This window comes from Phragmites australis, chromosome 9 (genome assembly GCF_958298935.1).
Source record: "Phragmites australis chromosome 9, lpPhrAust1.1, whole genome shotgun sequence".
In the NCBI taxonomy this organism is placed as follows: Eukaryota; Viridiplantae; Streptophyta; class Magnoliopsida; order Poales; family Poaceae; genus Phragmites; species Phragmites australis.
Genome location: NC_084929.1, coordinates 5,015,380 through 5,041,571, shown reverse-complemented (window position 1 = coordinate 5,041,571; position 26,192 = coordinate 5,015,380). Strand labels below are relative to the sequence as shown.

Here is a 26,192-nt window from a genome sequence, read left to right as displayed (position 1 = left end):
ACCTATAACTAGCTCGGGAGCTTGCTAGGGATTGACGCCCCAAAAGGGGTTGCAAGAGAACTCGTAGCTCAGCTCAAAAGTTAAGTTTCATGGATGACCGCAATCCGCAGGTACCTTCAATATCGAATTGTGCACGAGGATGATGCACTATTCGAGCAAATTTTCCATCGATCCAGGATGTATACCCTGATGGACGATGTCGTCTATCAAAGAGGCACTCACGGAGTACTCATGAAGTGCATCTCTTAGAAGCAGCGTAGGGAACTATTCAAAGAAATCCATAGAGAGATGTGTGGAGCTCACGCTTCCTTCTGAACCCTGGTCGGAAAGGCATTCAGACAAGGTTTCTATTGGCGTACGACTCACCATGATGCAAGCGAGTTAGTAGAAAAGTGCACGAGCTATAAATTTCACAACAGAATAGTACATCAACCCGCTCATGCCATACAGACGATCCTTTTGTCGTGGCCATTCGCGACTTGGGGGCTGAATATTCTAAGGCCCTTCCCGGTAGCACAGGGGCTTCAAGTTCCTATTCGTTGTAATTGACATCTTCATCAAGTGGATTGAAACTGAGCCAGTCAGAAAAATTGCGTCAGCATCCACCTAGAAATTTATCATGAAAAACGTCATGACAAGATTCAGCATCCTGAGTAGGATCTTTACCAATATCGACACTCAGTTCTCCAGCATGTCGTTCATCGACTACTGCGAGGAACTCATCACTATAGTCTGCTGTGGCACACCCACAAAGTAATGGACAGGTCGAGTGGGCAGGCGGCCTAGTACTACAAGAAATTAAAACCCGCGTCTTCAACCATTTATCTGCCTACGCTAAAGCATGGGCTTCCGAGTTGCCTAACGTACTTTGTGCACTTCGAACAACATCTAGCAGGGCAACTGGTGAAAAACGCCTTTCTTCCTAGTTTACGGGGTTGAAGCAATGCTGCCCTATGAACTAATAATCAAATCTTCCTGAGTCAAACTATACGCCAATAAGGACCAAATCCCGAGAAGACAAGATGACATCAATGTTCTTGAGGAAAAAAGGACACAAGTGCTGATAAGATCAGCATGGTACCAGCAAGCTCTCCGACGCTACTAGGACCAGAACATCTGCAAAAGATCTTTTGAACTCGAAGATCTGGTTCTACGACTTGTACAAAGTAAGAAAAATAGCAACAAGCTATCTCCGAAGTGGGAATGTCTCTATAGGGTGGTCAAATCCAATCGATCAGGGTCGTATAGGTTAGCTATGGAGGAAGGTCAAGTCCTTAAAAATTCAAGGAATATCGATCAGCTTTGTAAGTTCTATGTGTAAGTACTTAGAATACATTTTGTAATATTCGTTATCATATTATTAATATACATCTTTTCACCGATGCTCGAACGAATACCTTAAAAAAACTGAGATAAGCCGCAATTCGGGAACTTATACCCACACACACACTTGGTTTTTTGGACTGCCCATCTAAAGATCCTTCCCCAATAGCTAGTCAGGGGCTTCATGTATACTAGGAGTACAAAACTTATCGCACATCTTTTTTCTAATAATAAGGGAAGAAATTTTCTTTTAGGGACTACAGAGAACCTTATCAGGTCCCCGAGTTGCTTGAAAACTTAGACGTTTTTGCTTGGAGTCGAGCCTAACGTCATCGTGACAAACATCCCAACAAGAAATTCCGCAAACCTCAAAACTATTTGAAATAAATGTTGGACACTTGTTAAAACATCCTTGTATTCAAAAGAAAGTTCACAGTCATACACATGTATTCTAGTAGAAATAAGAATCTTTCATTTAACATTAATTTTTTAGCTCTTTTATAGATAAGCTAATGGAGAGATGATTACAAAAAGTCCTAAAAGAGCTACCCAGCAAAGAGAAAGGAGAGACTATCCTAACTCTCCTGCCCAATGAGAGGTCAAGGTTAGCAACATCCCAACTCCCAGCTGAACTCGCTGGTGTCGCAGCCCGAGATCATCGACACCTCTGACGATGACGATTTGGGAGAGGCATTGACTTCCCACCGCCGATCGCTGCTCTATGACGACGGTTTGGGGGAGGTATTGGCTCTTACCCACCATCATTGGGGCTATCGCCTTGGCTACTCCCTCTAGCCATCATCGCCGGAATAACACGAGGATGGAGAGGATGAAGCGAGGGGCACCTTGCCATCTTTAATGGAGACGTTGCCAGCTGCCTTCCTCTTCTCCGCCTCAGCCTCCGCTTCTTCCTCCTCAATTTCCACCTCCAAAAGGTCCCAGTCCACCTCATCTTGGACCTGAGGCGTTGGGGGCTTGCCGTCTTTAACAAGGATGTCGCGAGTCACAGCCCTTTCTTCACCCTCCTCGTCGGAGGAGACATCAGTGACCTCTACCACTGAACCAGATTCTATGGAAGACGATGGAGGGGTGAGGGGTGTGTACTCGGGGGAAGAAGGTGAGTAGTCGGGAGAAGAGGGTGTGCACTCAGGAGGAGGAGAATCCATAATCGAACTGAAGTTTGGTGCACCTGAGATCCGGTGCCCGAAGGTTTATATAGACTAACGGGACAAGAGGTTTAATTCTGGGCGCGACTGCATTATGAGTCACGGGCACCCAAGCGACACTTGTTCATCAAAACTACATCTTTTCAGCTGACCAATACGGACAAAGAGATGGACTTTGATGCAATCATTTACATTTTGGGTTTTACAGTGCATGGGAGCAGTCAAAAGGATGGAGCAACGATCCCTTTGTATTCATGACAAAGAATCTTTTTCACCATCACGCAAACTTTCTGCTGCCACGGTTCAACTTCCGAGTCTAGCCAGCGACGAGTCCTATCTCCCTTATACTTGGCAAGGACGTGATAATTTTTTAGACTGACTAGAAAACCTACCAGGATGAGACAAAGAATCCAGTACTCTTAAGAACTCGGAGGCGTGCGAAATCCCGAGTAGGTGATCTTAGAACCCAGGAAACTCGGTTAGATGTTTCATCCTAATCGGAAATCCGAGTCTACTCGATGACACAATCAGATAAAAAGCTTATCTTTGCTAGCTATGCATTTGAACCGTTGAAGCCTCATTTCACGTACTAATAGGGGGCTTGACGATGAATAATGGATAGTTACCATATCCGGGTATCCCAGGATTTTCTGTAATTCTCGGAGCATATCTTTATCTCTAAGAAGGGGATTCATGGAAGAAAGAAATCACATGTGGATACCCAAGGCGTTCCATAGCCGGGAAGATTTATCTCCAAGAATCGGAATGAGGAGTCCAGATGACGTACAACACCCCCGTATATATACGAAGCCAAGGGCCCTATGGAGGATAAGTCATTAGAGAGCACCACAAGCAATACAAGCCGAGACAAGTCCACAGAAGCAAGTCGCCTAGTAGATTTAGATCCATCTAGTCTAGCTACACTTCTTTGTAACAGGTTCATATCAATACAAGATAAACATGATATACAGTTATTATTTTTAGGGAGAGCCGAACCTGTCTAAAACCCCTGTGTATTCTCTTATGATTCGTGTACTCAAAACTTCTCCTAATTCTTTAACAAATTTGTTAGATCGACGGTTCACCAATCATCGACATATATTGTTAGTCACGTTTTTTTTTCTTTATAGAACATCAAAAACATCAAGCGCAGGACCCATGCGAGATTCTTGGTGAGACAAGTCGTGCGCAAGAGTGAGAGATAAATCAAGAGAGAACGTGCGTGGAACTGGAGCCCCGGCTAGACTTGTTTTTTGGGACCCAAGCTAGATTCTTAGTGAGATAGTATGTGAGAGACTAAGAGGATAAACATTGTTGGCCACGTTTTTGTCTTTCTAGAAGATCAAAAACATCACTTGCGCGGGACCCATGGCAGATTCTTTGCTAGACCCAGCCATGCGCAAGAGTGAGAGAAAGATCGAAAGAGATTCTTGGCTAGATTTTTTGCAAGGGACCCAAGCTAGATTCGTGGTGTGAGGGGATGGACTATCCATGGGGCCCGCATGCGACTTGTGCTTCCCACTGGAGCAGAAACCATGCATCGCAACGCGGACCCCTTTTTTGTCTAATCTGGATGGCTTCGAATCATTGGTGAATATCAGGTCTAAAGGAATCTCTTCCGGTGGTTGACTTGACTGCTCTCAGACTGTGATCTGCCTAAGTGCCTACAAGGTGCTCTCCAATCTCAACCAAGGATTCCACGAAGCCAGCTCCCGACGCCTTGTCCTCCCCAAGTCCCCAACTGCGGCAAACACTCGCAGGCGACATGGCGGAGGCCATAGCCATATCACTCTCCGCTAAACTCAGCGTAGTACTGTCCCGCAGCGCCGTCTTGGGCATCTCGCGCCTCTTAGGTGTCCGTTCCGACATCGCCGCTGCCAAGCGGGACCTCGACCTCCTCCGCGCCTTCCTCCACATCGCCGACTCCCGGTACGGCATGGACGATCGTGTGGCCCAGTGTGTTGGGTCCGACCACTGGATCACGAGCTCGACCACTTTGGATTTGCGATAACGCAAGCGACCAGGCTCTTTGACCACCCGAGCGACCAAAAGAGCAACCGGTCGTACGTGCTCGATCACAACTAGTCTGGCTATCCACCGTGTACGTACTGCTCTCGATCATGCCAATCAACCAGCAACACCCAGCAACTCCTGAGTCACGTACTACTCAGCGAGAACGAAAATCAACAGGAACAAAAAACACGTGAGGCTCTTTGGAGGAATTTTTTATTCTACTGACTTGTGACTTGCACGATTTTGTGTCTTGCTTACAAAAAATTAGATATTACAACTCATATTTATAGCGACTTGCTAACTCCGAATCCTAACACGAATCGTGCCATCCCACAATCCGACTCCGACTTGAACTCTATACTCATACAAAGGACGCTATAGCCGCATACAAACTCCTTGCTTCCACACTGGCGTGAAACGAGTCCTCGAGGCCCACGACAAGGATTGAGTCCAACATACTCCCCCCTAATCTTGTCGTGGGTCAAGTTCACAAACTCCCAAAAGATGTCGCATGACCGCCAGCTTCACCGTCGGCAATGCCTTCATTAGAGCGTTAGCTCGCTGCTCTTCCGTGCAGATGAAATCTACCTCAATATGGCCTTCTTCAACGCACTCACGGATGAAATGAAACTTGGTGTCAATGTGTTTACTGCGGCCATGAAATATTGGATTCCTAAGCCACAGTGCTTGGCAAGCCGCCGCCGTTGCTGCCATAAACTCAGCCTCGCAGAAAGACAAAGCAACCGTTTTATGCTTCTGCGAGTTCCATGACACCAAGCTGTCATTAATGTAGAAAGTCATACCTCCATTACTCTTCCTGTCATCCATGTCACCAGCCAGATCACTATCTGTGTAGTCGATGATCACCTCTGTTTCTCCTCCTTTGGTATACACAATACCATACTGCACGGTGCCCTTCAAATATCGAAGAATTTGCTTTACTGCCTTGTAATGCATCACCGTGGGCATCTCCATAAATCTGCTTGCCACCCCGATAGCAAAAGAAAGATTAGGTCTTATGGAGTAAATACCTCAGGCAACTGATGATGCGACGAGATACTCAGTTGCACCAACCAATTGTCCATCTGGATCCTTATGCAGCTGCGCCCTTTGTTCCATGGGGAATTTTGTGGGATTGCAACCCAGCATACTGAATTGACCAAGGACCTTCTTCGCATACGTTGTTTGCTTGATTGTAATTTGCCCATCTTCTTGCGCTACCTCAATCCCGAGATTGTAATTGAGCAATCCGAGATTGGTCATCTCAAACTCACTCATCATCTGTTGCTTGAATCTCATGATCTCCTCTGGACTTTCTCCTGTCACAATGAGATCGTCAACATATACTCCAACAATAACTTGATGCCGGCCTGTTCCTCTTGTGTATACGGCGTGATCTTGAGCACCCTTCACAAATCCAAGTTGCTTTAAGCTTCTATCAAGCTAGATATTCCAAGCCCGTAGTGCTTACCAGAGTCCATACATCGTCTTACTGTGTTTGAGCACAAGATGCTCTTTATTCTTCACTACAAATCCCTCTGGCAGGGTCACATATACTTCCTCTTTGAGCTCACCATTTAAGAATGCTGATTTGACATCCAGATGATGAACTTGCCAACCTCGGTTGGCTGCAACAGCAAGGATGACGCGTACGGTGTCCAGCCTAGCCACTGGTGCAAACACTTCTTCGAAATTGATTCCTTGCCGCTGCACATATCCCTTCGTGATCAGCCTTGCCTTGTGCTTGATCACATCTCTATCTGAGTTCTTTTTCAGTTTGTAAACCTATTTGAGCCCAATTGGCTTGTGACCAGCTAGCAATGACGTGAGAGTCCATGTGTCATTCTTCTCTATGGACTCGATCTCCTTGGCCATGGCGTCCTCCCAGACCTGCTGTCCAGCGGCCTCAAGGTAGCAAGACGGCTCCTCCGTCTCCACGTGCATGGCCTCTTCTTCCACGTCCCCATCGAGATACACTCTTGGAGCATCTCTCATGATGTCGACAATGTGACTGTATCGAACAGGTCCTTCATCTGTGCTGCTGCTCCCGCTCGATAGCGGTGTAGCCCGATCATCCACCGGCAATTCAGGTGCCAGCAGCACCACTAGATTGGTGCAGGTTGTTGGAGAGGCGTTTACCGTGCGTGCTGCAGCGAGTGTCCTGGCTGCCGGCCCTTCCGGCATCATCTCGCCGGCCAGCAGAGTCGATGAAGGACCTTGATCACCATGTGCCGCGGGCGTTGGCAGACTTGCCGGACCACTGAGTGGCATAGTGCCGCCCACTGCTGGCTCAGTGCTAATCACCTCCTCAACATCGAAATCAGACAGCTCTCCGCCACCGGTTCTTGTACACCAGCTCTACTCCATACTTGAATTGAATTTAACATCATGACTTACATGAATTTTCCCACGCCATGGATCAAAGAGACGATGTGCCTTGAAGTCGTCCTCGACGCCAAGGTACACCATTGGCTGGCTTCGGTTGTCGAGCTTCTTCAAGTATGGCGTTGTTACCTTCACGTGCGCCGTGCAGCTGAACACACGAAGGTGTGCCAAATGTGGCTTCCTTCCATTCCAAGCCTCGAACGGGATGCATTCATCCAGCGCCTTCGTCGGCAAGTGGTTCAGCAGATACACCGCGTGCCGCACCACCTCCCCCCAAAACCTTCCAGGCACGTTCATGCTCTTGAGGAGGGACCTCGCCATCGCCATCACGGTCATATTCCTCCGCTCCACCACGCCGTTTTGTTGTGCCATGTTTGGCGCGGTGAGGTGCCGTTTGATCCCGGCCTCCTCGCATAACTGGGTGAACTCAGTAGAGAGGAATTTGCCACCGTGATCAGTCCTCAATATCTTGATGCGTTGCCCGCTCGTGTTCTCGGCCTGCAACTTGAACTTTCTGAACACGGAGCAGACTTGGTCCTTCGACTTGATCATGAACACCCACATCCACCGTGAGTAATCATCAACAATTAACATAAAGTAACTGTTACCTACGAGAGTCGAATGTGTGATCGGCCCGCATAGGTCAGCATGTAGCAGCTCCAGTGGCTTCTCCGCCCTGAAATTTGCCGCTGTCGGGAACGACTGCCTTGCCTGTTTTGCTAGCAAACACCCGTGACATAACTCATTCAGGTGTGTGATCGGCGGTACACCCGCCTCCATCTCCTTGTCAACAAGTAGCTTCATAGCTGCAAAGTTGACATGTCCGAGTCTCGCATGCCAGAGCCACGCCGGGTCTTCAAGGCTGGTTAAGAGACACACCGGCATCGCTTGATGCAGCTCAATCTTGTCGAGGCAATTTGGAGTTTGCCTCACTTTCATCAGCAATCGTGCAGGAGTATTATCATACACACGTAGATGTTCAGCATCCATGATCACTTGGTGTCCAACCTCGTTAAGTTATCCAAGGCTGATGATATTGCTGCACAGTCTTGGAATGTAGTAGACCTCCTGCAATAGCCACTGGTCACCATTCTTGCAGTTGAACACGACGGATCCTAAGCCCATTATCTGCACCATACAGCCATCCCCGAACTTCACCTTGCTAATGACACCTTCATCTAGCTCTCTGAACTTCTCTTTATCACCGGTCATGTGATTACTGGCCCCATTGTCCAGGTACCAGACCTCAGAGCTGGAGCTTCCCTCTGTTGTGTCGCGCGGTTCTGGCTTCAACTTCTCCTTATTCAGCAGCACGGCTCCCCACTGTTGCTGCTGTTCTTGTGCTGGCTCTTCTGACACCACGAGTAGCAGGGCTGGCTCAGTGTCGTCAGCACGAATGAGATGTGTCTCCTCTTCCTTCTTCTTCGGTGTCTTGCACTCATTCACGTAGTGCCTCATCTTGCAGCAGTTGTAGCACTTGATGCGGCTCTTATTGCGGCGACCGCCGCCCGAGCCGCTCTCCTTGTCATTGCGCGACATCCCACCGCGACCACCACTGCCACGGCCTCTGCCGCGTCCACGACCACCCCAGCCGTGGTTGCTACTATCTGCAGCAAGGTGGGATTTGCCCTTGTTGCTTGATGAGGAGTTTCCACCATCCTTCTTCTGTTGCGCCTGCCACTCGGCCTGAGTGAACAGGAGCTGGCTGTCGCCGATGCTATTGCCACCGGATGCACGCGGTGAGCACGTTCTTCAAACGCCTTAAGCCACCCCACAGCTTCCTCGAACGACATCTTATCGAGGTCGTAGAACTGCTCGATCCCGGCAATCACATTCAGGAATCGATCCGGCATGGCGTCGAACAACTTTTTACCAATGCAGCGTTGTCGAGCGTCTCCCCTAGGTTTGCATACCTGACGGACATGATATTGAGCCTTCTGGCATACTTGTCGGTGAATCAGGAACCAGGGGTCCCCAAATCCCGAGGCCAAGCCAGCGATCCGGCACGTGGCGTCCTCCCGCGGGGATCATCTCCGTAGGGTACGAAAAGACTAAGTCCCGAGAGAGCGCGCTCGGGGCCACTAATAGTGGTCCCCGAGTACCTGGGTTCCCCGATGATCTGCGAAGACGAAGTGACCGAAAAGCGAGTGCTCGGGGTCATGAATAGTGGCCCCCGAGCACCCGAGTCCCCCGACGACCAGAGAAGCCAAGTGCCGGGAAGGGTGTGCTTGGGGCCGTGAACAGTGACCCCCGAGCACCCGAGTACCCCAAGGACCCAAGGAAGGTAGTTCCGGGAGAGAGTGCTCAGGGCCGTGAACAGTGGTCCCCGAGCACTCGGTTCCCCGAGGACCAAGAGAGGGCGTTTCCGGGAGAGAGTGCTCGGGGAGGTGAACAGTTACGCCCGAGCACTCGATTCCCCGACGGCCCAAGAAGTCCTTCGTCGGTGGCCCCCACGGGGGTCCAGCAGTGAGGTGTCAGCTTGTGAAAGGCTCGATGCCGCATTTAAGAGCGCGCATGGCCTATCACCTCCAACTGCTGCTGCCACGGTCGGTGTCAGTCCCTGCCACATTCTGGCAGAAGGGCGTGGGGACATTTAATGAACGGGTCCCATCCCGCGTCGCAAGGCCCGAGGTGCCCCGCCTGCCGCCCTGCGATGTCAGACAAACAAGACCGGGCGGGCACACCGGGCTGCTCTGCGGCTGCCCGGTGGGCCCTCTCCACGGTGCCCGTTGCCAGCGCCATCATGACGACCGAAGACAGGGTGGGGGCACGTTTTCAACACCCCGTCACTTCGCGCTGGCGAGCCCATGATGACTGCCTTTCCATTTATGGCACCTTGGAACTGCCCTCCCTTTCGGGGTACGCTATCGCCAGCGAGTATTTAAGGGAGCCAGCGGGCATAGACAAAGACAGTTGATTGGGAGGACTCTCAGAGAGCACAGACGCCAAGACTCGAAGAACACCTTCGTACAAGCATAGAAGCTGAGACCACCGAAGAACAAGGAGCCCAAAGCTCTGGGATAGACAAACATTCTTGTAACCAGTGACATCCCTAGGAGACATTCTTTGGGCATTTATAGCATCCACAGAGGAGTAGGGTATTACGCTCAGTGCGGCCCGAACCTGTCTAAAAATCCCTCCAGTGCATTTACTTCCTTCTGCATTAGATCATTCCACCCCACCTGCCATCGTATTTACACCCATTTATTTCTCCCGCAAACATATTCAGAATCATCCCCCCGGCTGAATCTCAAAAAGGGGTCCCTCAGGATCCCTGCGATAGGAGTTAACCCTGCGACAGCTAGCGCGCCAGGTAGGGGGGTTGCATCCCTGAATTTGTTTGTTTGTTTTTTTCGCCAGAAAAAATGGCAGGTGGCCATCGTCTCTGGCGCACCGGCTCCAGCTCCAGTGAGGAAATGGAGCCCCTCGTGCAGAAGGCCCCAGTCGCTGCTGCTTCTCATCAGCAGCTATGGTCCGCACGCACGGTGCTCCCCTCTCAGAGGGACCATGGTGCTGGGCCCAGCAGGGTCGCCGCCGCCACCGTCGCTAGCCCACTGCCTAACTCTCAGCAGGCGGCAGAAACTCCTGCCGCCAGATACACGTCTGGACAGCGCCGGGCGCCATTGCGGCGTAGGCTCGCCTTCGGCGAGGCCAGTCCTGGGAGTGCGCTGCTTGCAGCGCAAGCTCTCCTCAGGCATCCGCCAATTCAGGCGGCGGGGGAAACCCCAGAAGGCTGCTGGCTCCAAGAGGTGGCCGCCTTGGTCGGCACGGCTCACCGTCAGGTGCTGGCCGAGAGCTCTCGTGCTACCTCCCACCGCGGCGCAGCTAAGACCAGCCCATCGTCAGGTGGTGGTCGCACTGGTCGGGGGGCCTCCAAGCGGAGTGCCACCCCCCTGGCCACTACCGGAGCTCAGGACCTCCTCTTGCACCTCAACGAGCGGAGGGCCATCGAAGACGCGCGCATTACCCTCGAGCGCCAGCGGGAGACCCGGCATGAGGCCGAGGCCGAGGACCAGGCCTCCTCCTTCCCGGCCCATGACCGCCGGGGCTCCCCGGCTCGTCGGCGTTCATCGCCCAAGGGCACCGCCCACGCAGCAGGGTACGGTATAGGCTGCCATGCCTTCACCAGCGAGCTCCACCAGGTCAAACGGCCCACAAAGTTCCAGCCAGAACTGCCGCAGAAGTACGACGGGTCCATCGACCCCGTCGAGTTCCTCCAAATCTACACCACTGCTATCCAAGCGGCTGGCGGCAGTGAAAAGGTGATGGCCAACTATTTCCATGTCGCCTTGAGGGGCTCTGCCCGCTCTTGGCTTATGAACTTACCCCCAGGATCTATCGGCTCCTGGGATGATCTTTGCCACCAGTTTGTGGCAAACTTTCAGGGCACATTCACGCGTCCCATTCTGGAGTGCGACCTCCGCGCCGTCAAACAGCAGGAGGAGGAGACGCTGCGGTGCTTCATACAACGCTTCAGCCAGGTCCGCAATACCATCCCGCGGATAACCCCCCACGCTATCATTGTCGCGTTCCGGTAGGGTGTCCGCGACGAGCGGATGCTCGAGAAGCTGGGCACGCACGAGGTCGAAACCACCGCGGAACTCTTCGCGCTGGCTGACAAGTGCGCCAAGGTTGCAGAGGCTCAAGCATGGCATGTTCCGCGCCCTGAGCATCCCGCCGCCGATCAACCCGTTCCATCCCGCTCCGACAGGTGGGAAAAGAAAAGGAGAAGGAGGCGCGAGGCTGTCCCCGTCGAGCCAGCCTAGGGCCCCGCCCATGGGCCGGCCCAGGAACCCGACCGCCGGCCAGCACGCCAGGCGGCCGCCGACAAACGACCCGCGCCCGCAAGGGCTCCAGCCCGAGCCCCTCCTAGGGCTCCGGCTCCCGCGAGGGATCCTGCTCCTGCAAGGGCCCCCGCTCCCGCGAGGCCCGAGCCGGGGAAGTGGTGCCAGATCCACCAGACCAAGTGGCATGACCTCACGGAGTGCCGCACGATCAAAGGCCTCATCGAGCAGCGCCAGAGGGACCGCGACGAGCCCCGCAGAGGCGGCGACGACAGAGCCGCCCCCGATAACCAAGAGCTCGGCTTCCAGGAGCCCGAGCACACTGTCGCCTTCATCGACGGGGGCGCGTACACGCCCTCCTCCCGTCACAGCGTTAAGACCATGCGGTGCGAGGTGTGCTCAGCGACCCCGAGCGAAGAGGCCGCAAGGCCCCTGAAGTGGTCGGACGCCCCGATCACGTTCAGCTTGGCCGACCACCCCGCCAGTACTGCAGGCATGGGGCGACTACCCCTGGTAGTGTCCCCCACCATCTGCAACGTAAAGGTCAGCAGGGTGCTGATCGACGGGGGCGCAGGCCTGAACCTCCTTTCTCGGGAGGCCTTCGAGAAGCTGCAGGTGCCCTCCAGATGCCTAAAGCCGTCGCTCCCCTTTTACGGGGTGACACCCAGGCACTCCCTGCCCCTCGGGCAGGTCGAGCTGCCCGTGACATTCGGGAGTCGGGACAACTACCGGATGGAGAACATCATCTTCGACATCGCGAAGCTCCCCCTCCCCTACAACACCATCCTTGGGCGCCCGACGCTCGCTTGGTTCATGGTGGTCACCCACTATGCTTACCTCACGGTCAAGATGCCGGGCCCAGCGGGCCCCATCTTCGTGTCCGCCGAGACCGGCAGCGCCGTCTCCTGCACTGAGCAGTTATACTCGGCCTTGGTCTCAGCTCGGGCCGAGGCCAAAGGTCATCCAGGGGGCCCGGGTCCCTCTTCATCCAAACCCCGACTCGCTGCCGATGCCTCCGTTCCTACGAAGGAGGTCGTGGTGGGCGAAGACACTTCCCAGGTCGTCCGAATCGGCGGTGACCTGGGCGGCAAATAGGAAAGCGCGCTCGTTGCCTTCCTCCGGGATAACGTCAACATGTTTGCATGGCAGCCGTCCGATATGCCCGGGATCCCTAGGGAGGTGATCGAGCACCACCTGGCTGTGCGCCCGGACGCACGGCCGGTGAAGCAAAAAGTCCAGTGGCAGGCACCCAAACACCAGGAGTTCATCCGGGAGCAAGTAAGTAAGCTCCTTGACGCCAGCTTCATCCGAGAAGTCCTCCACCCCGAGTGGCTGGTGAACCCAGTCATCGTCCCGAAAGCCAACGGCAAGCTCTGTATGTGCGTCGACTACACTGACCTAAACAAGGCTTGCCCAAAAGATCATTTTCCCTTACCCTGCATAGATCAGATCGTAGATGCAACCGCGGGGTGCGATCTTTTATGTTTTCTAGATGCAAACTCTGGTTATCACCAAATTCGCATGGCCATAGAAGATGAAGAAAAAACTTCTTTTACCACTCCGGTGGGGACTTATTGCTATGTATCGATGCCATTTGGCTTGCGCAACGCTGGGTCGTCTTTCCAGCGTGCTGTGCGTATTACCCTTGACTCGCAGGTTGGCCGCAACGTCGAGGCCTACATCGATGATCTCGTGGTCAAATCTCGAGACCGCGCCACCCTGCTTGAAGATCTAGCCGAGACTTTCAACAGTCTCCGCACTACCCGCTTGAAGCTCAACCCCGAGAAGTGCGTCTTCAGGGTACCTGCGGGAAAGCTGCTCGGTTTCTTGGTCTCTAGCCGAGGAATCGAGGCCAACCCAGAGAAGATCCGGGCCATCGAGCAGATGCGACCCCCAGCTCGACTCAAGGAAGTTCAGCGCCTCGCCGACTGCATGGCGGCCCTCGGGCGCTTCATCTCCAAGCTCGGGGAGCAAGGACTCCCCCTCTTCAAACTCCTGAAGAAGACCGGTCACTTTGACTGGACGCCGGAGGCCGAGCAGGCCTTCCGCGACTTGAAGAAATATCTCACCTCGCCGCCCGTACTGGTGGCCCCCTCCGAGGGCGAGCCACTACTGTTCTTCGTCTCGGCCACTCCTCAGGTCGTGAGCATAGTACTGGTGGTGGAGCGCGATGAGTGCTCGGGGCAAGGTGCTGGGTCCCAGCTCCCAGCCGCCCCCGGGCACTCCCTAGTCCTCGCGGTTCCCCCCGAGCAGGGGGACGAGCCCGAGCACTCGGCTCCCCCCGAGCAAGGGGTCGAGCCCGAGCACTCGGCTCCTCCAGACCAGGGAGTCGAGCCCGAGCACTCGGCCAGCCCCGACCACACCGCCAAGCTCGTGGGCTATGACAGGCCCTCGGGTGAAGCCGCAGTTCGGGCTCGCCGTGTACAGTGACCAGTGTACTTCATCAGTGAAGTCCTCCGAGACGCCAAGACAAGGTATCCCTAAGCCCAGAAGCTGCTCTATGCCATGCTCGTTGCTTCCCGGAAGTTGCGCCACTACTTACAGGCGCACAAGGTCTCGGTGGTTACCACGTATCCGCTGGGGCCCATCCTCCGGGACTGAGAAGGCACCAGGCGCATCGTCAAGTGGGCGGTGGAGCTGGCGGAGTTCGATCTGCACTTTGTCAGCTGCCAGGCGATCAAAAGCCAGGCACTCTCTGACTTCATGGTAGAGTGGACGCCCGTCCCCGAGATCAACCAAGAAGAAATTTCCGCCTATCCCGGGCACGATGCGCCCGGGTATTGGATTTTGCACTTCGACGGTTCCCTCACGCTGAAAGGCGCGGGGGCCGGAGTGGTTCTCACGTCCCCAACGGGTGAAGAACTCCAGTACGTCGTGCAGTTGCAGTTCCGAGCAACCAACAACATGGCGGAATATGAGGGCCTCATCGCCGGCCTCCGGGCCGCGGTGGGCCGCGGGATTCGTCACCTCCTGGTCAAGGGAGACTCCAAGTTGGTGGTCAACCAAGTGTCAAAAGAGTACCAGTGCACGGATCCTCAAATGGCGGCGTACGTGGTGGAAGTTAGGAAGCTGGAGAGGCACTTCGACGGCCTGGAGCTGCGGTACATATCTCGCCACGACAACGCTTTGGCCGATGACCTTTCTCGCCTGGCCTCTTCCTGTGCGCGCATCCCTGCCGGAGTCTTTGAAGAAAGGCTCACACGGCCTTCCGTCCTGCCTACCGACCAGGACGAAGGGGAACCCTCGAGCCTAGTTCAGGGGACCCCGGCGGTGCCCTCAGTGGGAAGCCCCGTCACGGTGCCATCGCCCGGCGAGTGCGCTGCGCTTGCTGGCAGTTCTCAAGATGCCTCGTGGATGGACGAGATCCAAGGGTACTTGAAAGAAAGTTCCTCCCCGGGGATGGTGCCTCTGCCAAAAGAATTGCTCGGCAGTCGAAACGCTATGCCATAGTAGACGGGGGTCTCTACCGGCGCGGCGCAGGTAGTGTCCTCTTGAAATGCATCACCTGGGCAGAAGGCGGCGAGCTTCTCGCTGAGATCCACGAGGGCGAGTGCGGTGGCCATGCATCATTCCGCACGCTGGTCGGGAAGGCCTTCCGGCAAGGTTTCTACTGGCCTACATCTCTTTAGGATGCTTCCGAGTTGGTTCAGCGCTGCAGGGCGTGCCAATTCCACGCAAAGCAGATTCACCAGCCAGCTCAGGCTCTCCACACCATCCCCCTGTCATGGCCCTTCGCGGTCTGGGGGCTGGACATTCTGGGTCCATTCCCTCGAGCAATCGGGGGCTATGAGTACCTCTACGTCGCCATCGACAAGTTTACCAAGTGGTCGGAGGCGGTTCTAGTTGTCAAGGTGACCAAGAACATGGCGCTTCAGTTCATCCGCGGTATCACAAGTCGCTTCGGCGTCCCGAACAGGATCATCACCGACAATGGCACTCAGTTCACCAGTGCCCTGTTCGGGGACTACTGCGAGGACCTCGGCATCAAGCTCTGCTTCGCCTCTGTCGCTCATCCTTGGAGCAATGGGCAGGTCGAGCGCGCCAATGCTGAGATACTAAAGGAGCTCAAAACCTGGACCTACAACGTGCTCGCAAAGCACGGGAAAGGGTGGATCGATGAGCTGCCTACTATGCTATGGGCCATTTGGACCACGCCAAGTCGCGTTACTGGGGAGACTCCTTTCTTCCTCGTGTACAGCGCTGAGGCGGTCCTCCCCTCCAAGCTCACTCTGGGCTCCCCTCGGGTGCATGCCTACTTTGAAGGCGAACAGGAACAGCGAAGGCGCGACGACGTCAACTACTTGGAAGAGCGTCGGCGGCGTTCCGCCGTCCGAGCAGCCCGATACCAGCAAAGCCTACGGCGCTATCATCAGCGCCACATCCAGGCCCGGTCTTTCGAGGTGGGGGATCTGGTTCTCCGACGCGTCCAGTCACGCGAAGGAAGGAATAAACTGTCCCCTATGTGGGAAGGCCCCTTTACCGTGATCGGTGTCCCATGAGAAGGCTCTTTTCGGTTGGCTGCAGAGGACGGGCAGCCGCTCCCCAATGCGTGGAACATCGAGCATCTGCGCAATTTCTATCCGTAGGTGGCATGTATGTGCTCGGGCCAACCAGGCTGGGGGCTCCCCCCCCCCCGCCCAAGTTGGCCAGGGGCTACCACTAACCATGTAAGTCACCCAGTCTTGTACAAAATTGTCAATATATATATATTACCATTCTCCAGTTCTTATTTCAAATTTTATTTTTTCTGGAATCCATATGTTTAATATGTCTGGTGAGATGCTCGACTGTGCGAGAAAAACATACTGTCTCATTTTCCCCGTTGATAAAAGAATCCCGATCGGTATGCGCATAGACAGTTGTCACCTAACCTAAGTCTGTTGTGGTAGGCTGTGGTGTTCGGTGTCTTGGCAGTACCCCGAGCATCACCGAGCCTCTGGGGTTCTCGGGTAATCCTACCGCTCGAGCAAAGAGTGGTCGGGAGCCTAGACCCCAGGGGCGGGCTGTCGGTGCTCAGCCTGGTCAGTCCTTCCCGGGCGCCACCAAGCCATAGGACCTCTGGGTTATGCCTCTGTCTGCATAGTTCGCCGGTCCGGGTATTCAAGAGGTCTCGCGTCAAAAACGAGAGCAGTCTATAATGAGTACCGTACTAACAGAGTGCACCAAACAAAGAATCTTTTCCTATTTTCTCAAGTTACAGATCAACAACCAATAGCAAAAGCAGCTCGACCGCAAGGGCTTCAGTGCCCAGGTCGCTGCTCTGGCCTAGGGGGTCCTCGGGTGGTCCTACCGCTTGGGCATGAGTGGTCGGGACCGCCTGGCCCCGAGCTCCCTCTCACGCTTTCCAGTGCTCGGGCGCTCCGACCGAAGGAACCAAGTTCCCGGGCACCCCGAGCTTGGAGCGCATACCTATCCTGGATCGGTCGGCCGAAAAGCTGACAGCTGTCCGGTGAGTGGTTAAAGTCATACGAATTTACATTCAGCAATCTATTGTTCCTGAGTTATCCTCGGGGCCCTCGTATTCTAATCTGTTCGGTGAGATGGTCTCCTCGCGCACAAAACCCTACCCACGTGTCCGCTTTTCCCAGAACGACAGAACGGACAGTAGAAAGGTGTACCATACGAACGGCAATGTCTGACCGAAGTCCTTCATGGTGGTAATAGTGCTCGGTCCGCTTAAAAGTACCCCGGGGTTCTTGGGTAATCCTACCGCTCGAGCAAAGAGCGGTCGGGAGCCTAAACCCTGGGGGCGGGCTGTTGGTGCTCGGTCCAGTCCGTCCTAGCCCGGGCACCACCAAACCGTGGAGACTCTTGGTTGCATTCCCGCCCGCACGTGTCTCCGGTCTGCTTGTTTGAGTGGTCACAAAATGGGAAAGCGTTCGCTGGTCGTGGCGTGCTCCGTGCTGGATTGACCTATCTCCCGAGCAAGGAAGTTCGTGCCTTTGTCTCTTGACTTAGCCGCTGCAGACTCGCGAGGGCTCGGGGGCTGAACGCGTGAGGAGGCCTCACTACTCGGGCAATGAGTGGTCGGGGCGACTTCGTTCTCGGGGGGGAAAGGTCGGGCTCGGTTCGACTAAGTACTCCTCAGGACATCAAGTGAAAAGAACAGAGACTTCATCAAAGCATAGAGAACACTGGAGTTGCGATCCCAAGGAAAGGCTTCCATTATATTCAAAAAAGGACAGCTATTATGAGGGATCACTCCCACATTTACATCAAGTCAAAGAAAAAGAAAAGTACAAAAGCCTAATCTAAGTCGGCGGTCTCAGGAGGCGGCGAGGAGTCCTCGCTGCCAAGGTTCAACTTCCCGACCGGAGGTCGGTTACTGACCTCCGGCGGTAACCGAAAAAGCGCGGTAACCGCGGTAACCGGCCAAAAATTCAAAAAAAATTCGGAGAAAATTCATTCGGCAAATTTTGAATTTTTGCGAAAAAATCGGATTTTTTGGCTCTCGGTAACCGGTCGGTTTGGACCGGTTACCGAGCGGTTTGCTCGATAATTCGAGCGGTTTGCTCGGTTACCGACAGGTCAAAAACCGAGCGCATTTGTGCGATTACCGAGCGATTTTTAGCGGTTACCGACATGTGTGGATGCATTTTCAATAATTAAGGTGTAAATCATAATAAACAAATAATTGGACACTAAATCATGAGGAAAAATAGTATATAACCATGATATGTTTTCTAATATCATATAAAAATTTGGCATGACCTTTGCTAATTTTTTTATGTTTCGAAGGCAACAAACAGATAGTAATAGCAATTGAAGCACGAACATATAATTATTGTTTCGAATATATGCGTATATTACATATGCAACGCCTGAAATTAATAAATATATATGGAATTATCATGACCTTCGAAAGGAAATCTGCATCACCTTTAGAACCACCAGCTTGGGGGCCGATTACATTCGGCCATATTGTACTCATCGGTGGACATTAGCATTAGCCGTCGTGTCGATAGTAACTCTGCTTTGAACTCAGCCCAAGTTTGTCCTGTCCATGCAGAAGTGGTTGACCATTGTCCTTGCAAAGTGGCATAAAACTCAGGGTCTTGCCACTCATAGACCCACTGAATAGGAGGCTCTGAATGAGCATTGGGGGCAGGATAGTGGTACGGATACGATCCAGAACTACTCTCCATGCCATAGCTGCTGGAATAGCTCGCACTATCTTGTGGTCCATCGTGGCCACCATGTGTTATATGCCTTGGTGAGGATGGAGCACCGTGGTCCTGATCTTGCGTGGCATGTGAAAACTGACTCTCACCAGTGAATTGCACAGGAGGAACCACAGATGTTTGGCCTGGATGAGCATCACCGCCCTGACCATCATCATCACCGCTGTCAGTCTTTGAGCTGCTGTCATTCGATTCTTGGTAAGTTGGGCTCTTTGGGTCACTATTCATGCTCTCATCGCTTTGCACTTGTCTTTTGCCCTTGCCCTTAGTCCTCTTGCTCTTCTTTCTTTGCGTCATTTGCTTCTTCCTCTTTCCCGTGTGTGTGTCACCAACCGTTGTAGCAGCCCATTGTTGCAAGTCAGGTGTGTTCACTGTGTCTGTCACCAGGTGAGTAGGCAAGGGTACGTCGCTATCTGTGTCCTCCTCGTCAAGCTCAGGGGCTGCATTTGATCTCCCGGTCTTCATCCAGTCCCGGAGCGGATTGTTATCCTCATTCAATGTGAGCTCCATAAGCCGCTGAAATGGATCATCATCAAGAGTTGACCTGATACCTGCATCCAAGTTGTTCTGTATTCTCAGGTTGTAGTTGACATACACCAACTTATGGAGCTTCTTGTAGCTTAATCGGTTGCGAACTTTGGTGTGGATGAAAGCAAATGTACTCCAGTTCCTCTCACAACCACTAGATGAGGCGCACTGTGACACTAGGCATCTAGTAAGCATTGATAGTGTAGGTGTAGATGAACCAAAGATGGACCACCATTGCGCTGCAAGTAGGTATAGTGATATGAGGCTCAGAAAAGTAGGTATAGTGATATGAGGCTCAGATAGATATGTAAAAATCTTCGTACCCGGATGAGTCCTGCCGTCACAAGCCATCCGTGCAGCTAGAGGACCTGAGAATGAGAGAGACTTTGTCCAATACGTTTCAGCCTCAATAAGTGCTTCCGCGGCAGTAGTAACATCAGTCAGCCGCTCAAATGCCTCACGGAGATCTTCGAACAAGGTTGGACCTGTGCCATACGCGTAATGCGTGCGGGGGTTCAAAGCGGCCGCTGCAAGTTGACGATCAAAACATTAGTACTAAAAGCATTAGAAACACAAGCATTTGAAAAGTGGTAGGAGTGTATTACCGGCATTCATGTATGTCCCATTGGCTAGATCATTCATTCTACGATCGACAATTGCCATGTACTTATCCAAAGAATCCCTATCATTCTTATACAATGATTCATACTCATGCTTCACAATGGTGTATCTCAGGAGCACCTCACTCAATGTTGGCACTATGTCCTGATCCGCAAAACGGAGGAATGCATACAATGGCTGGACGGAATCAACAACCATTTTTAGATTGTCCCACCATGGTAAGCTGGATAGGCAACTATGTGCATATCTTCCAATATCAGAACTAATGTATCGAGACTGCTGGAGCTCACTAGATGCCATCCATTGCATGAACCTGTCCTTTCGTCGTAGAAAGCTATCAAGAAATAGGTAGTTAGTTCCAAATCTTGTGGCATTCCACCTCACCAACTCTCCACCAATTGCTGCCTTCATCATTTCATGTAGTTTCGAATGATTGTACAGCCATCGTGATATAGCCCTTGCACTTTGGATGGCAATGTCGTGTTCTCTAAAATCGCCAACCGACTTCAACATTAAATTTATCGTGTGTGCCACACAAGGCTGCCACGCGATAGCAGGATATTCCCTTCTCAAAACCTGGCATGCCTTCTTATAGTTGGACCCGTTATCAGTCACAATCTGTACAATATTTTCTGGACCTAAATCAGTTACCACTGCTCTTATCTCCTGCAATAAAAGAATGAACCATATAAATATGCAACAATTTAAATACTATGTTACCAACTGAGAAAAATAATATACCTTATTCAAATATTTTGCATCTTGACTGTAGCCGGTCGCATCAACAGACTTGTGAAAAAACATACGACCATTGCAATATATGAGGAAATTAATAATGCTCATGTGCGTCGGTCCCGTCCACGAATCGCACATTACAGTAACACCATATTCTGGCCATTCTAGCTTCCACTTGTCAAATATTTTCTTTAAAGCATTTTCGTTCTCGTCCAGATACTTACCATCTATATCCCGCCCTGTTGGAGATGGTACACCCTCGCCTGTTATAGAACAAATGATCATACCTCAAAAAGAAATAAGTATGACAATAATAAATTCATTACACACTAAATCACTCACCCCATTTTTGTGTTTCTTTAACTGCAGCGATAAAGAATGCATCGTCCGCCCTTCTGCCAGGAATGCCTGAAGTGTGAAAAAATTTGGACCATGCCACACCAATAGCTTCCTTCGCTTTCTTTCCCTTGGCACTCCATGACCCGGTGTCAATCCTCGGTTGCACAAGGGCTTTTGCTAAAGCAACATTGTAATCCCAGACACTTGGTGGTGGCTCCCTTGTTGACGATGCTCTTCTAAGCATCCTCTTTAATACAGATCCCCCTCTGTCAGTACCACTACCACCTCCATGCTCTTAGGACTCGCCTGACCTCCTCCTAAACTCTTCCTCATCCCTCGATTGACCTACGGTACGCTGCACCTGTTCCTCTTCCGTGTCCTCATTGTCGCTTGTCAAATCTACTTGAACTCTAGCTGATTCTTGCCTCCGAAGCCTCTCGTCTGCCTTTCCCTTCCTCTTATCTTTTTCCCTATCTAGCTCACGTCTGAAATAATCGCGTACTCTGGAGGCACCCTATCACAGTGTACAACATTTGATCCGCGCCCTGCCAAATGTTCTTTCAATCTTGTGGCACCACCACCTCTCTTCGACTTATTGCAATAATTACACCTAAAACCCGGAGCCAAATTGTCCCCATGCTGCCATACCACATCTTTATCTGTCATTGACTAGTTTGCAATTTCTCTGTACGAAGAAATAATCTCGAAGGTTAGCCTACTAATACATATGCCAACATGTGTTCAAATCGTTACCCAACTCAATTGAACAAAAATTATCAATGCTTACCTAACTAATAAACTAATTTGACCGCATATTAGCATCATATACACCTACATAACCGATTATGTAGCACATATGTTACCATCATTCACATGTACATGAACAATTCAATGTAATAAGGTCTATAGCTCAACGATTCACCCGAGCTCAACACCGAACAATGCATTTCACATGAAAGAACTACTACACAGTTCACAACCGAAGTAATAATGCATTGCATCATCAAAATAACATGATACCGACAGCTACATTGCTAAAATCGAGCTAACTACATCGGTTACCGACCAATAATGAACAAAAATCGAGCCCTATTTAACGGTTACCGAACGGGGGAAAACGGTTACCGACAGTGCTCCACTCTCCACGCCCGAGCAGGTGACGATGTCGGTTACCGAATTAAGTCGGTCGGTAACCGAGGTGAAGCGGTCGGTTACCGATCCTTCACCGCCGGAGTCGCGCCGTCTTCCACGGATTCGGTCGGCCGGTCGCCGGAGCCGCTCTAGCAGCTCGTGAACTCGCGATGGGGAAAGTGGAACCTTGCCTGGACGCACTTACCGACGCCACCTTATCCTTTCGCCGTGGGCCACAAATGGGCTAGAGTATACTGTTCAGTCGGCCCAGAACAGAAACGAGCCCATTAGAAATATGTCCGCACTTTGCTCATTAATTGGGATGTCGAAACGATATTTTTTTTCAAGTTTCGTTTTCACAGATACTCTTAAAATTACCTCTAGTTTTTTATCAGATTTTTTTGGATTTTTTTTTTCAATTTCGTTTTGAATTATTTGAATTCAAATTCGGTAACCGAACGATTTCTGAAACCGAGCCGCAGCGGGAAGGTCGGTAACCGCGCATTTTGGGCGGTTACCATCGCATTTTTGAACCCTGCTCGCTGCTACTGCCACTGCTCGGCGGCGGCGGCAGCTCCCGCATGAAGCAAGCCGCCACCTCAGCGGCGATACCCCGGACAGCCTCCCGGGCGGCCTCCTCCTCGGCCTTGACCACCCCTTCCCGAGCAGGCTCCAACGAGAAGTTTGGGTCCCGGCTCTGGTAACAGGCAAGGACGTGCTCGGCCACCGCTTGGGCCAGACCACACCCTTCCCGAGCGGCTAACTCCTGCACGGCCCGGGGAAGCGCCTTGAGTCACTGACTGATCTCTTCGAAGCCGAGGGCGATGTGGCCGATGGTCGCTCGCTCCATCCCCTTCTCGCCCACGTAGACTCACCCGAGTCCGGCCACCCTCACGAACCTCCATGCTTGCCGAAGGATGTCTCGCATCATCAGCTTCACGTTGGCCTACTCGGCGCTAACGGTCTCGAGCTCGTCCTTCAAGATCTGCAGCCGCTCCTCGGCCGCGCTAGTCGGGACGTTGCTGGGCATCAGGACTTCGGCTTGCTTCGGATTCACCTGCTCGGCGAGGGCAGAGAGGGCGTGCTCCCGAGCAATCAGCTCCGACTCCCACTTGGCGGCCTGCTCCTCCAGAGCAGTTAAAGCTGCCGACGCCGTGGCAGCCTCCGCTTCCCGGCGAGTCAGCTGCTCCTCCCGGGCATCCAGAGCCGTCGCCGTAATGCCGACGTCGGTCTCGTGGATCGTGATGTCCTCCTCCCGATGGTGGAGTTCAGCGCGGCTCCGCTCGAGCTCGTCCTTCTAGCGGGCTAAGTCTGCCTGGGAGGCCTCCACCGCCTTCTCGCACGGTAGGATGGCATCGTCCCGAGCCCGCACTAGCCACTCCCTGGCGAGCAGCTCTGTGGCCCGCCGCCGTGATATCTCACCCAAGTGGGTGGCTTCATCTTGTGCGGCGATGGCCTCCTCGCGCACTTCATCCAGGGTCTCCCGCTCTGCGTCCATCGCGCGCCGCTCCCTCTCATGGGCGGCACGGGCAGCGACGATGCGAGCCTCCAAAAGGCGGCCGACCTTCGCCAGACGCTCCCTCTCCTCAACAAGGGCGGCACGGTCCGCCTCAATCTGCGCTCGCTCCCCCGCCACGGCCGCCTCCAGCCGCTCGATCACCTCCCGGGCGTGTCCTAGCACGTCCGGGAGGGGTTCTGCGGCCCAGCTGGACGACGGCTGGGCGTTGGGTCCCCTGCGAGCCCTCTCTGCCGAGGTGCTCGGGGTCCCCGATTGCTGCCACGTCAGCACCGCCCTCGCCGAGGCCATCCGCCCTGCCCTCGAAGTGCTCGGGGCAGGCTCGGTCGACGTCGGCTGCTCGGGCGCGGCCTCTGCCCTCGGCTCGGGACAGGGCGGTGCCTGTGGCTCCAGTTTGGTTGGCGCGCTCTGCGGCTCCGGCTCGGCCAGCGCTCTCGGCTCGGGGCCAGGAGCCGGCTTTGGTACCTTCGACCGTCCCTGGTCTCCGGCGGCGTCCCTCGGCGGCCTGAAAGCAAACAAAGGTTAGTCTCCTAACCCACTCCGGGCGAAGCATGCTCGGGGAAAAGAAGAAACTTACACAGTCTTCGGTCTTCGGTATTTCCATCGCGATTCTGCGATCTTGAACTCTGGGCCCGACGGCTTTGGCCCGGAATCTTCCCTCCTTCTCTTCGGCGGGGGGGGGGGGGGGGCTCTGTGGGGCCGCTGCGGAGCCCGTCTCTAGCGGTGGGCCGGCTTGGGCACTCGCTATAGACGCGCTCCCGTACCGGCCTTGGTCTCTGGGCTCCAGCGCCTGGGGCCTCGCCTCCGCTGAGGAGCCCGTCACCGACGGCGGGCCGGCTTGGGCACTCGCTGTAGACCCACTCGAGCGCCGGCCTTGGTCTCCGGGTTCCCGAGCCCCGGGCCTCGCCTCTGTCGCGGACTCCACGCCGGATGACTGGCCGCCCCGACCTTCCTCCTTCACGCCACCCGCCGACGGCCGCTGCCATGGAGGCGACGGCGATGATGAGGAAGTCGGCTAGGGCACGAACACCCGGGGGCACTTTCCTTTGTCCCCCGGCGCCACCGCCGCTCCACTGCCAGTGGCTCTTCCTCCGCCGGCCTGGTGGCTGTTGCCTGCGGCAACCCCACGTCCGGCCTGCTGCCTACGGCGCCTGCGTCGTTGGTCTGCGCCTGGCCGCCCGCGGCCCCCCTGTCGCTTGCCTGCGGCCTGCTACTGGCGGCGTCCCCACCGGAGGCTCTCAGAGCGCAGCTGGCCGCTTCGTCTACCCCGGGAATCTGGATAGTCCCGGGGTTCCGGTGCCCTGGCCGGTCGACCAGGCCCTGGCCGTCGAACTCGGGCAGCGTCGCTTGAAGCGCCACCCGGTTCAGGTCGGCGTAGAGCGCCAACAGTTCCTGGGGGAGCACTGCCCGGGTAAGGTCCTCCATGCCGGTCACCACCCGGAGCAGGTCCGCCAGCGTCACCTCATCCAGGTCCCAGTCCTCGCCGATCTGGGTCCAGGTGATGTCCTGGGAGCCCATGTACATCCAGTTGGGGCGGACCCGCTCCCGCAGAGGCGCCAGGCGGCGGCACAGGTAGTCCGCCACCACCATCACCGATGTAAGGCCAGCCTGGCGTAGGTACTCGATGCGATCCAGGACCGGCTGCATCCGCTTGTCCTCCGGCAGTGCCTTCTCCCAGATTGACCTCTGGGGCTCCGCCGCTAGCTCCGGCAACGCGAGGCGGTCGTGGGGACTGACGTCGACGTAGACCCAATCACACCGCCAATCGTCCCACTTGCTCCGCAGCACTTGGGGGATGTACAGCTCCGCCAAGCCGTCCCGCAGCCGGAAGTTGCAGCAGCCGGCAACATCTGCGGTGGAGAATCCCCTCTTCTTCCCGGCCGGTCGCAGCACGAAGAAGTGTCAGAACAACGACACCGACGGCGGCACCCCGACGAACATCTCGCAGAAATGTGCGAAGATTGCCAAGATGACGACCGAGTTCGGGCTGAGGTGCGCCAGTTGGATCCTGAACGTGTCGAGGATCTGGAGGAAGAAGGTTGAGAATGGCGGCACCAGCCCGGCCGCCACGAAGGAGACGAAGATGACGATCCGCTCCAGCCGGTCCGTGACTGGCGGGAAGCTCGCCGGCCTCACCACCGAGGCCTTCCCCTGGCCTTCGGGCACCATCATCTTCCGCACCTTGTCCGCCGCCTCCTCGTTGACAAACCGGGACTCCAGCAGCACGCTGTCGGGTGTCTTGTCGCGGCGGCTACCTCCCGCTCTCGGCATTGTGTCGGGGTGGGGGATGTGTTGGAACGGTGGGGGAAGAAGGGTGCGCTGGTCACCTAAGGGAGGGCGAGAGCTCTGGAGTGCAAAGAGGAAGAAGGCGAAGACTTGATCGCAAAGATGGCGTAAAGTGTGGGGCGGTTCGCTCCCCTCCCCCTTTTATATCTTCGGGAATTCAAACGACGCCTGCCGTGGCGCGCTC

At 54.1% G+C, this 26,192-nt stretch overlaps 2 protein-coding genes across 2 annotated transcripts; both read right to left on the bottom strand.

Moving 5' to 3' along the window:
* Positions 1-4,967: 4,967 nt before the first annotated feature.
* LOC133927951 (secreted RxLR effector protein 161-like) lies at positions 4,968-5,471 on the bottom strand. Its single transcript, XM_062374266.1, has one exon. The coding sequence runs from the start codon at positions 5,469-5,471 to the stop codon at positions 4,968-4,970; it is 504 nt and encodes a 167-aa protein (XP_062230250.1).
* A 14,990-nt stretch (positions 5,472-20,461) lies between these two features.
* On the bottom strand, positions 20,462-21,319 carry LOC133927950 (uncharacterized). The gene is made up of 2 exons (XM_062374265.1): positions 21,079-21,319; positions 20,462-20,999 (listed from the first exon to the last, which is right to left on the bottom strand). Exons 1-2 carry the CDS (start codon positions 21,317-21,319, stop codon positions 20,713-20,715), a joined length of 528 nt encoding a protein of 175 aa, XP_062230249.1. The 3' UTR covers positions 20,462-20,712.
* Between the last annotated feature and the right edge of the window lie 4,873 nt (positions 21,320-26,192).

Coding starts and splice junctions, on each gene's coding strand:
- LOC133927950 (XM_062374265.1), bottom strand. CDS start 21,319: ATGCTTAGAAGAGCATCGTCAACAAGGGAGCCACCACCAAGTGTCTGG. Junction 21,000..21,078: donor TAAAGAAACACAAAAATGGG/GTGAGTGATTTA, acceptor GTTCTATAACAG/GCGAGGGTGTACCATCTCCA.
- LOC133927951 (XM_062374266.1), bottom strand. CDS start 5,471: ATGCCCACGGTGATGCATTACAAGGCAGTAAAGCAAATTCTTCGATAT.